The sequence below is a fragment of the Chrysochloris asiatica genome, unplaced genomic scaffold (assembly GCF_000296735.1).
Source record: "Chrysochloris asiatica unplaced genomic scaffold, ChrAsi1.0 scaffold00028, whole genome shotgun sequence".
Lineage (NCBI taxonomy): Eukaryota > Metazoa > Chordata > Mammalia > Afrosoricida > Chrysochloridae > Chrysochloris > Chrysochloris asiatica.
In genome coordinates, this window is record NW_006408546.1 from 2,162,113 (window position 1) to 2,174,769 (window position 12,657).

General features: G+C 36.7%; 1 protein-coding gene across 3 annotated transcripts in view; it reads left to right on the forward strand.

Moving 5' to 3' along the window:
* Window positions 1-12,657, forward strand: part of ANKRD28 (ankyrin repeat domain 28) — a 175,949-nt gene that overhangs the window by 66,939 nt on the left and 96,353 nt on the right. For all 3 annotated transcript variants that reach the window (XM_006840007.1, XM_006840006.1, XM_006840005.1), the window contains exon 4: window positions 10,875-10,945. Coding sequence is in view for 2 of the 3 variants with exons in the window: in XM_006840006.1 (XP_006840069.1) it covers window positions 10,875-10,945 (71 nt within the window). In the remaining variant the exon portion in view is untranslated. The remainder of the gene's footprint in view (window positions 1-10,874; window positions 10,946-12,657) is intronic.

Here is a 12,657-nt window from a genome sequence, read left to right on the forward strand (position 1 = left end):
CACATGCTTATGAGGAAATTTAAAATATATGACTTGAGTCAGGCTTACCTTAGTGTTCAAGGTAACATCTTTGCTGTTTAACACTTTAAAGAGGTTTTTTTTTTTACAGCAGATGTGCTCAGTGCAATAAGCTGTTTTGATTTCTTCAGTGCTGCACCTATGAGATTTGATTGTGGATTCAATGTAAAATGAAATGCTTGACAACTTCTATCTTTTCTCTGTTTATAATGTTAAAAATTGGTCTAGTTATGAGGATTTTTGTTTTCCTTATATTGAGGTATAATCCATATTGAAGGCTGTAAGTGGATGAAATCTTCTTCACTTTTAGCTAGCCAAGTTATATTATCTGCATACTGCAAGTTGCTAATGACATTTCCTCTAATCTTGATTATAATGCAGTGTCTTAAATTATCTGCTAAGTATACATATTGAATAGGTATGGTGAAAGGCTACAAGTCTTAACACACACCTTTCCTGATTTTAAACCATCAGTATCCCCTTCTGTTCGAATGACTGCCTTTTGATCTATGGACAAGTTCTGCATGAGCACAATTAAGTATTCTCGAATTCCTATTCTCAGTATTATCCATAGTTTGCTATAATCCACATACTCAAATGCCTTGTTGTTGTTGTTGTTGTTGTTATGTGCCATCGGTTAGGTCATGGTAAATAGTTGCTTAGGCTCTTTTACTCAGAGTGAGTTGGAAAACCAACCGAGTGTTTTAAATGAAGTGGCATGGTGTGACTTGGGTTTTAAGGATTCACACTGACTTCGTCTTCAGATTTGAAGTGGATTTTAAATCATGATTATTATTCTTTTTGTTATTTCTGGTGTAGTTCTTTATGTCTAATTGTTTTATTTTCCTTTTACATTATTTAGAACTGCTGGCTGGTTCGCATTGTTTCCTTGTATTGTTTATCTCTTCTTTCTTGGAACTCTTCTTTGAGGTATTTCTTCTGAACTTAATTTCTCTTAAGCTGAATATGAAGAGTATTTCATAAATTTAGCTTCTTGTTTCCTCAAGTAATTATTTTAAAATATACCTTTTAATTGTATTTCATTCAGTTTACCCCACTCTGTATATTGTTGCACTAGTCCTATGCTGGATCCTTTCAGATTCTTATATGAGGGGACTTCAAAAAGTTTGTGGAAAAATGAAATTGAAAGATAATAGAATTTTTTCCACTGACTTTTTGAAGTCCCTGAGTGTATCTTTGAGGGGTACACTTTTCTCCAGAACAGCTATTTGCTGAAGAATTGAACAGGGAAGAGTAAAACTGTCTATTAAGTTTGTTTCAAATAGGGTAGCTCTCAAACCAAATGTGCTTATGTCTTCAGTGCTTATCTCTTCATTGTTGGTGGATTACAGGTCTTCATTGTTGGTGGATTATCCACCAACAATGAAGGAAGGTAGTTATAGTAACTCCGAAGCTCTTCATTTTTAGCCTCAGAGGTTGTTGTTGGTGTTAAGTGCCATCGAGTTAGTTCTTACTCATAGCTACCCTGTATAGGGTTTCCATGGAGCTGCTGGTGAATTTGAACTGCCAACCTTACAATTCAACTTGAGTTAGAGTGCTTATCCTGTGGCACCACGCCAGGACTCCAGCCTCTGATGTAGTGACCAAATAGCAAAAGGGAGGTTCAAATGGATATGCACATTGATATGTTATTTATTTATTTATTTTTAAGTTTATTGTGAATTGAGTGAAATTTTACAGGACAAATCATTAGTTTTACATTCAACAAATCATATACTTTGTTTCATTACAATTATTATAATCCCCTCTATGTACTTTCAGTTAACAGTATTTCTCTCTAGCTCTCTCTCTCTCTCTCTCTCTCTTTTTTTAAACACTTAGGCATCTATAATAATTTATACCACCAAAGGGCACAGTCTGCAAGTCTGCCTCCTGGTTGCCAGTTCTCAGTCTCTTTCTTTCCAATGAATCGAGATTCCTCACTTGCTCCCTCTCTTCATGTCCCCATCTCTGCCTCCATCCATGGTGTTGCTGCTTATCTGGATAAAGTCCCACATTCCACTGGTGCTCTTCTCCCTTGATGGTCCAAGAGTTGTCTCTTTCTGGACTGTTAGATTAACTACTCCCCCGTTTTTGTTACAAAACTTCTACCTTTACAATTCCCATAGTTGCAATTATTGACATTCTCTTTAGAGGACTCAGTGGTCATCTCAGGAGAGTAAAAATGCTCGGTCTCTTTAATAGGTGGTCCAGATCTAAATTCACTATTAATTATTTGTACATTATGCTACTGTAAGATTTATAGGTGATAGGTTTTGGAGGGCATGTATAATCAAAGAAGTGAATACTTTCATGGAATCCTTAGTAACTATAGAATTCACTGAAATTAATTTCAGAATTTGTATTGAATAGAGTGAATAATAATAGCAAATAAAGAATAAGTATATCGTGTATTTTTCATTTATCATTTCATTTTTTCTTCTAACACTTACGTCTGTTGAATGAAGGTATTGCTGTAGGAATACTTAAAATATTTAAAGGTTTAATAACTAGCCAAAAATCGTGTGTCTCTGTAGGATAAGCACTCAGCCTCAACGTTGATTTAAACTGCAAGGATGGTGGTTCAACATCATTCAACATCACCACCTACTCCTCGGAAACCCTATACATGGTCGCTATGAGTCGGAACAGACTTGACAGCACTTAACAACAATAACAGTGAAAGTTAGAGCCTGAATTCAGACCAGGCAGACTGACTCCAGAGTCCATATTCCTAAGTTTGCACTAATGTGAACCTCACCTCCTTTCCCCTATCCATGTTTACCCCTACTCCCACCCTTTCACACACCTCCTTCACATCTAATAAAATGTGTATAGGTAATCACTTTTATGGAAGAAATTCTGTTTTAAAAACTATTTTCTGTCCATCACGTATGTCTACATGTGAGCTATCATTTTAATATTTGCATTTAAAATCATGTAGTCAATTAGCATTACTTAGGACTTATTACAACGCATATATTAGGTGGATAAATGATTGTGTTGTAGAGGGCATTAGTCTAAAACTCATTTAATTGGCCTTTTATAGAAAATATCCTTAATAAGGAAATATGAATGTGACGTTTCTGACATTAAGAATTAGACCTGAAGTATGTGACCTTTGAAAGCCTGCAGTGTTGGTGTCCATGACATGCTCTCAAAAGATTCAGTGCAGTAATTGTGTTTTTCAAAATTGTAGGTGGGAATGTAATCACCCTTTGCTCATTCCACTAGTAACCTGAAAACTGAGTCTTATGCTTTTGCTACTTTTTTTGGTAGGCAGCCAGAGAAAATCATTATTTCCAATTTGGGAAGAAGGATGAAAGTAGTTGGCTACTTGCTGAGTATGAACTGTTTGTGTGACTTAGAAGCAGAGAAGGCAACCATTTTCTACAATTACAAGTTTATAAAATGATGGTTGTTAAGTGTCATAGAGTCAATTCCAACTTATTGCAACCCTGTAAAAGGTTCTAAGGAGTGGCTGGTGGGTTTGAACCAGTGCTCTTGCAGTTAGCAGTCCAGTTTATCTTACAGCATCACAGCAGGACTTTAAAAAATGATTAGTAAGATTATTTGTTATTGTGAAAAGCACATATGAAATAAAATAGCACCTACTATTAAGTGCTTAGCTTAGTCAGAAATGGATTTTTTTTTTTCCCTGTAAAGTCTTAAGTAGTAAATATTTTAGACTTCGAATGTCATACAGACTCTCTGGCAGCTGCTGATCTTTACCCTTGTAGCGCAAAAGCAGCCATAACAGGGCTCCAAACCATTTTGAGCTGGTTCCATCATGGTCAACCAGTTGAAACCACAACATTCCTGAATTTAGCTATTTGAGTGATCTGGGACATACCCTGGAATGAGAGACTCAGAAAAAGTATAGTGAGTCCCTTCAGGAGCGTGATGGATTATTGCCTGGACTGTGGAGAGCAACACACATTCAAGGCAGCCTGTGCAGTCTTTCCCCATCTTTGAATTGTTATAATTGTTTTCATCTCAGCTGGTCAAGAGATTTTGATTGTATGCAGCAGCGCCCTTACTTCTTAAGAAGAAGATTAAGTTTCTAGCAGGGCTTTGAGATGTAATAGTTCCCATTCTGGTTAGCATTAGTTTACCTACTTTCTGCAAATTCAAGTCAGTTCTGGTCTTCATCAGCCCTGACTCAACCAGACTGAACCCTTTCGAAACCCTGAGTTGTAGGAAATAATGAAAATGAATAAGATTGGCTGTGTTCCAGTAAAACTTTATTTACAAAATCTATGTCTGGCAGCTTGTAGGTGGTAGTTTGAAGACTCCTGACATAGATTATTAAGGTATTACCTCACCTTTTTAATGATAAAGTAAGATGAGGCATCTAGTAAGTATGAAATTATTTCTGGATATTTCAGAATGGGTTAATATAATTGGAAATGAATTGTAAGGATCATATTCTTATTTCATACTAACGTGAAGTTCAGAAATCTACAAACATGAAAAAAAAAAAAAAAGTGAGAACTGATTAGAGTCCGGGGGATGGGGGCATATGTAAGTGAGTGCCCAATACAAAAATTGGCAGATCAAATCCACCCATGGGGCTGGGGCCATCGGAAGAAAGGTCTGGTGAATTACTTTAGAAGATTACCATCACTGAAACCCCTATCACAATTCTACTCTGAAACATGGCTGCTGGTTTGGTAATGAGATCTGGGAGAAAACAGGTGAATCCATTTATCTTGGCAGAATGAGACATGGAATCAAATGGGAAACCCTTAACTTAAGTATCTGACTCTAGAATTCATTTTGCAAAAACAGTTCCTTGTGTTAAACCTATGCCACTCCAGTACTCAATATACACAAGGCAGGGATTATGATTAACAAATGAAGATCCAGGCTCTGGGGAAGAGCCCGTGGTAACAGTCTATTGGTTACAGAGCCATTATTAGATCCCAGGCATCTCTTCCTGCTCCTGGGCTCCTTCCACCAATCCCTAGCTGTTTCCTCACAAGTCCAGACCCCTTGAGCAGCGTTATTACATACAGTCCAAATGCACTGATGGGAGTAAATGTGTGTGGGGGTGGGGTGGGGTGGGGTGGTATTTTAAATTGCTTTGTATGATTTACCTCCAAATAAACTAGACTGTTAATCTAATTCAGGAAATCTGACTTGGTGACCCATTTAAGTAACTTTATTTAAGGTGTGTTAAAATCATTTTTAGTCGTCCTTTCTGACTTAGATACCACTTTTAGTGTAGTGAAATACTTAACGTGTGTCTTCTAGGCATAGTCTTTGAGTGAGACCATGCAGATGGAATGTGTTTCTCTTTTCTCTGGTGGGTGTGGGTAAGGAAAGGTCGGGGAAGATGCTGATAGGATCATATCAGTGATTGTTTATAGGGTTAATTGCTATTGTAAAAACTTAGAACTCCTGTGTGGTAAAAAGAAAGCCATCTTAGAATTAGAAATGGGAGAATCATATTATCAACAAGAGAGAAGAGTTGGGGTGGAACATGCCCTTTGGGCCTTGGGATCGCTGTGCATTTAGCCTCAACCCAGGGGACAGAGTTGTGACAATAGTGAACACTAGTTGTGACAGAGAAGTGGTAGCAGCAGAACCAAGAGCCAGTTCACAAGAGAGCAGTGGACTTCCCAGCCCACAAACAAGTAAAGCTGAGTGCCTTTGTGCAGGAAGCACCAGGCACTCATTTGGGGAGCTAGGTTTGCTGACCCTCAGAGCTAGAGCCCTGTGCCTTCTGGCCGAGGCTTAGAGTGGAATGGAATGCATTTATAAGCAATCCTGAAAAAGCTTTGTAGCAGAGTCCCATCAGGACAGAGGCCAAAGAACAGACTGCCTTAGAAAGCCCTGCCTGCAGGCAAAGCAACGAAGAGTCTGTCTTGACCCAAATGACCCTGAATTGTACCCTGTTAACATCTCTAGTAAATCCTCTAAGTGTGAGTATGATCTCTGACTTCTTTGTGGCCATTATAATCAATTATCAAACCCCACTAAGAAAGTTTGGAGACCTTGGCCTCATAGGAATAGGCCTTGGGCTGATGCTGATGGTGATAGTTCTTCTGTATTGTGAAGTTAGAGGTCAGAAGCCACTACCCCCACATCATTTTTTTTTTTTATACCACTTTTTTTTATTGCCTAGGTGCTATGGGAAGAACTTCCAGTTCAATTCTGAATAATAATGGTAAAAGCAACCTTTTCTGTATCAGTTGGGGTGATGATGTGCTTCTTTTCCTTAATTCTGTTGCTTTGTGCTTTTGAGTTGATTCTGACTCTTAATGATCTGAATGACAGAATAGAAGTACTAAATAGGGTTTCCTGGGTTGTAATATTTTCAATCTCTTCAGTTGCTAGAGGCATGTAAAGATTTTCTCTTTCTTCTTGAGTCTATTTAGGTAGTTTATTTGTTTGTAGGAATTTGTCCATTTCATCTGAGTTTATCTCATTTTAATTTGTTAGTATAAAATTGTTTACAGTACTTTCTTATAATCCTTGTTATTTATATAGAGTCAGTAATGTCTACTCTTCTGATTTTTATTTGCATATTCTTTCCTTTTTTCTGTATTGGTCTAGTACCTAAAAGTTTATAGATTTTATCGATCTTTTTAAAGAACCAATTTCTGGGTTTGTGAATTGTCTTTATTGTTTTCCTCTTCCCTGAACTTTATTTTTTTCTTTCTGGTACTTTGGGTTCACTTTGCTCTTTTTCTAGTTCCTTAAGTGTTAAGGTTAGGTTATTAAGGTTCTTTGCAGGGGGCGGGGGCTGTTTATTGTGAATTGATTGAAGGCTAACAGCAGATCATCAATCTTACATTAAACAAATCATATGCTTTGTTTTATCTCAATGATTGCAGTCCCCCTCCATGTAACGACAGTTACTTCACTTCCTCCCTGTGTTTATTTCCATTCTACCCTCCCTCCCAACCTTCTGAGCTTGTCCTTAGAATAAATGTTGCCCTTTTGATCTTGAATGGTTGGCCAGTCCATGGTGTGCATTTCTTACTAGTGTTGTTATCTCCCCTATATACTTATCCACTGCTTGACTGAAAATTGGGCCATGAGGGTGAGTTTCTTTCCAGAATGATGGGTGGTCGAAGACCTTAGTATGTTGGTCCTCCAATCTCTTTCTGATCAGTAAGCCTGGTTTTTTTATTGTTTTTATTTTTGCTCCACATTTCTCCTACTCTTTCTAGACCTTTTAATGCAATTGTTAGTGGTAGCTGGGTACCATTTAGTTCCTCTTGTTTCAGAAGCTTTTCACGTGTTTCATTGGCCCGCTGGTGTAGTCAATTCTAAACATCTTCAATTTTCAGCATTCTTCTTTTTTCACGCATAGAGAGACTAAATTTGCGCCTTAGATGGCTACTCGTGAGCTTTTAAGATCCCAGTCACTATTCACCAGAGTAGAATGTAAAACGTCCTTGTGGTATATGTTATGCCAGTTGACCATACGGTTCTGAGCCCTCAGGGCTTCCTCTTAATGAGAGGCATTTCAGAATATTGGGGGACATATTGTAAAACCACCTCATAACTCGAGATTTCAGTGTAAACTGCTGGGCCTCCAGAATTCCCCAGTTGCCTTTCTTGTCAGCAAGAGAATCGATCTGCCTGCAGTGTAGCTGTTATCTGGTATTACAGTCTGTGCACAGGACTTTAATAAAGATTCACTTCTCTTCCGTATCTTCCAAACATATCAGTATTTTAGGCATTAGGGTAGGAAACGTTTCCTCTGGATGTTCAGCCTCCATTTTCTTGTGTTAAATGGATTAACTAATCAGAGCTATACTCCTTGGACGGTAAAATGATTATGTTCTCAACAGCATTCTGTTGCAATTGCCCCACGAGGCCCCTTCATTTTGTTGTCCTACTCCGCCAGAGCAAGTCTCATCTCCTGTGTTCTCCCTGTGTTCAATTTTCATCCCCTTTCTATCATCCATACCTGATGAGAATACTAATTGCATCTTAAATGTTGGTTGTTTTTGAACTTATTTTAAGATCCCAATCACTACTCACCAAAGTAGGATGTAGAGCATTGCCTTTGTGTGGACTGTGTTATGCCAATTGACTATGGTGCCCCCCAAGACTATGGTCCTGAGGGCTCAGGCCCAGCAACTCGTTGCCTCAAGATATTTGGTATTAATGTCAAGAGGTTTTCATCGTTTTATCCCATATATGCACCACCCCGGAGTTTTGGTGTGGAGCTATATGGTAAGCTATGGACATAAAGTCAGTTTGAACCACAAGGTGGGCGGTTCAAATCCACCAGCTGCTGTTCCTACTTGCCCTAGTGTGTTGTTGTTAAGTGCTATTGAGTCGATTGTTACCCTGTATAGGGTTTCTGAGGAGTGACTGGTCAGGGTCACTAAGAGTCAGAACCAGCTCGCTGGCACTTAACAGCAAAGCTCTTCCACATTCATAGGTGTGTTTACAGCAAAGATTAATTGAGGCTCCTTTTTAACCTTGGTGTTTGCCTCTGTAAATTTCCTTCTGAGATCTGCCTTCATTACATTCATAAGTTAATATAATGTCTCTCTCTCTTCTCTTTCCCCCTATACTCATCCTCATTGTTAGTCTTTGTGTAATGCTACTCTTAATTACCCTTCAGTTAATAATCTTAATATTGTTTGGAAGTCTTAGATGATAGAGTCAACAGAGGAATGGTTCCTATGTTCATAGATGTTGTTCCAACACTATTGCTTGTTTATAAGGGCATTCTAATTTCTTTAAGCTCTTGGTACAGTTCACCCAGTGTCTTGGTTCATTCTTTTGCTTCTTCCTATTGTCTGGAATATTCTTTTGCTCTCTTTTGCTAACTCTTCAGCTGTACCTCTTCTCACAGAAAAGATACCGCCCATATTTGATCTCATTTGAATGACCTTTCTCCATAATGGTCGGTTTATTTATCATTACCCTCTGGCAAACATACCTTATATATGTTTGTGTTTAAAGTGCGTGAGATAGAGTAAATGTTCAACGTGTGTTTCCTAAGTCATTAAAGTCCTTAAAAACTTTATATTTCAATAATATTTTGGTTTTTGAATTTGATTATGACTCAGTATATTGATTTGACATTGGTAGTTTGAAAAACATTTCATGTATAAGGTAAAGTTTTTAGGAAGAATAGAATGGTTTATAATAATTAGAAACAATGTTTCCTATCGGTGTACTATTGTAGCCATTTTTGAAATGTTTTTAGAAAATTTTACTTGCAGGAGATATTAATGATAATGTCTTAAGATTTCCACATTTCATGGGGTAACCTCTCATTAGCATGGACACAAATAAGGACTCTTCCATTCAGTTGGCCAGGTAGCGGTCTTCTAAATTTCTTGATATAAATGAGTGAGTGCCTTCAGTGCTTCATGATTTCAGTTTGTAGTCCATCAGTTCCTGGAGCCTTGTTCTTTGCCCCTTTGCTTTCAGTACACCTCGGATTTCAGTACCATTGGTGCTATAATCATATGAAATCACTTGAAATGGTTGAACACTATTTCTTTTTTGTACAGTGACTTTCTTCTATCTTTTATTGATGTTTCTTGCATTATTCAGTAGTTTGCCCATAGAATCCTTCAGTATTGAAAGTTGAGACTTGGATTTTTTTTCTTCAATTCTTACAGCTTGAGAAACGCTGAGCATGTTCTTCCCTTTTGGTTTTTTAACTCTCGGTCTTCATACATTTCACATTTCATTATTATAATTTGTCTTCTTGAGCTGTCCTTTGAAATTTCCTGTTCATCGTTTTTACCTCCTTATATCCTCCATTTGTTTTAGCTTCTCTGAACTAGAGAACAAGTTTCAGTCTCTTCTGACATCCATTTTGGTTGTTTCTTTCTTTCTTGTCTTCCTAATGACCTTTTGATTTCTTCCTGTGTGATGTTCTTGATGTCATCCCACAACTCTCTTGTTTTTAGTCATTAAGGTTTATCACATCAAATCAGTTCCTGAGATGTCTCTAAATTCAGGTGGGATATGTTCAAGATCTTATTTTGTATTTCATGAACTTGTCTCAGTTTCCTTCACCTTCATCCTGAACTTTTGTATATTGATGGTCTGTTCTACAATTAGCTCCTGGCCTTCTTTTGGCTGGTGATATATGTTTTCTTACTTATCTTCCCATAGATTGATCCGTTTAATTTCTGTGTATTTTAGCTGATAAAGGTCCACGTTAAAGTGATCTTTTATGTTGTTTAAAAAAAGGTATTTGCAAGGAATAAGTCATTGATCTTGCAAAATTCTATGATGCCTTACTAAACATATTTGCATTTCCAAGGATAAATTTTGTCCGTTGATTTTTAAATGACTATACAAAATTGATTGTATAGCTCACAAAAGACATAGGAGTTGGTTCATTTTCTTTCACATTTTTTTAACCCAAAGTCTGTAGTCATTTTATATCTACTTTATGCAATAACTTTATAGTAATAATAGTTTTTAAATCATAACTAGAGAACTATTGATATTATATTGCATTATGACATAATACATTTCACTAATAGAGAAATATGATGAAGACCTTAGAATGGTCTACATTTTATCTTAGTATTCTTAAAGTTCATTTATTTAGACATTAAAACTGAAACACATTCCAAAGTGGGATCTGATTTTTACCTTGGATATGCTCTGTATCAATATAGCTTTTATAGTCTATATACAAGATACTGTTTTGTTTTCTTTTTAGTTTTCATAGACAGATAATTATGTATCAGTTAACCAAAAGGAAGTTTTATGATTTATTGGGGAGTATAATAAGTGAAGTGTAAAGTCTTTTGATTGTTTTTAATACAATGGACTATATATATATGACTTTCAGATTTATTAAAAATATATTGTGTAAACTATTTCAGTATACTTTTTTCTTCTTGTTGCAGGAGCTAGAGTTAATGCCAAAGACAGCAAATGGTTGACACCGTTACACAGAGCAGTTGCGTCTTGTAGTGAGGTATGAAATTTTTCTTAGTGATTATATTGTATATAAAACCATCATATTAGGCCTGGTTATGATGCTGTGTTTTCCAAAGAGGAACAAAATTACTAAAACACTTATTAGACTTGTTATTTCACTTCAGAATTTGTATAAATTATTTCTTCCATCTTTTGTAACTGAATAAGATCTCTTAGAGAGTCTGAAGTAACAGAAAGTAGAAAATCTTACTTTCATCCTTTCTACAAGAGAGAAATTACTTTTCTATCTTCTGAAATCCTCCTTAGAATATGTTTTAGCATCATAGAATTGATGCTAAGTTTGTGGTGGTGGTGATCAAGAAATCTCAGCAATGCATAATGACTATAACTGAAGCATTAGTGTTTAGTTAAACATCGATATTAGTTTTAAAACATTACATGCTTGGAAATTTTACCAGTTTTAAATATATATTACCCTGAAATATGTTAGCTGTTATATGAGTACAGACAGTTCCTCCTTATTTATACCTATATATATTGTTTGCTCTTCAAGGTAACTTATATCTTTTTGTAAGTGCCTTTGAGTCACTTCTGACTCATAGCGACTCTTGATAGGGCTTCCAAGGAGCAGCTAGTGACTTTGAACTGCTAAACTAACTCCAACTCCTATCTTTGTTGTTTTTGTTGTTGTGTGCCTTTGAGTCAATTCTGACCCATAAGGAATGACTGGTGAGTTGTAACTGCTGACTTTGCAGTTCAGACTGACTTTGTAGTCCAACGCATTAACTCACAGTGCCACACCAGGACTCCACACATCTTTAGAAAACCTTAATTATTTCCTAAGTATTTATATAGTTTTATATCTTCTAGTCTTCATGGTATCCTTGTATGGCAGCCTTGTAAGATTTGTTGTTGCTAAGGCCATCAAGTCAGTTGTGATTCATAGCGAACCTGTATGGGATTCCCATGGAGCAGCTGATGGGTTCGAACCACCAACCTTGTTGTTAGCAATCCAGTACTTATCCTACAGCACACCAGGGATCCTTGTAAAGTAGGCATTATTGTTGTTATTATTTTCTGTAGTTGTGAAAATTAATTAAATAATTTACTAGAAACCACTCAGCTGTCATATTCAGTGCTGGGAGATGAGATCCTCAGACTGGAAAGCACTCAAAATATGACTGAGGAAGTGCTGCCTCCTCAAAGTTGAGTTGACTGTTGTGACGCAAATGGAGTAAGTCTTTCTGGAGCTTCAGTTGCTGATGGGACATAACTCAAAATGAGAAGAAACAGCTGTAATCATTTATTAATAATCGGAGCATGGAATGTACAAAGTATTAATCTAGGTGTTATTGAGCGGAAATGGACTGGTATTGGCCATTTTGTATCTGCCAATTATTGGAGAGGAATGCCATCACATTCATTGTCAAAAAGAACATATCAAGATCTATCTTGAAGTATAATGCTGTCTGTAAGAGGATAATATCCAGACACCTATAAGGGAGATCAGTCAATTTGCATACTAACTACAAAAGCCAGTGATCATGAAATTAAAGAATTCTACCAATTTCTTCATTCTGAAATTGATTTAACATGTATTTCTAATGTATGTCTAATGTGATTGGACTGCACATGTTGGAAATAAAAGGAAGGCTCAGTAGTAGGAAAATATGACCCTGGTGGTATTAACAACGCTTGAGATTGCATCAAAGAATTTTGTAAGACCAATAAATTATTCATTGTAAATAC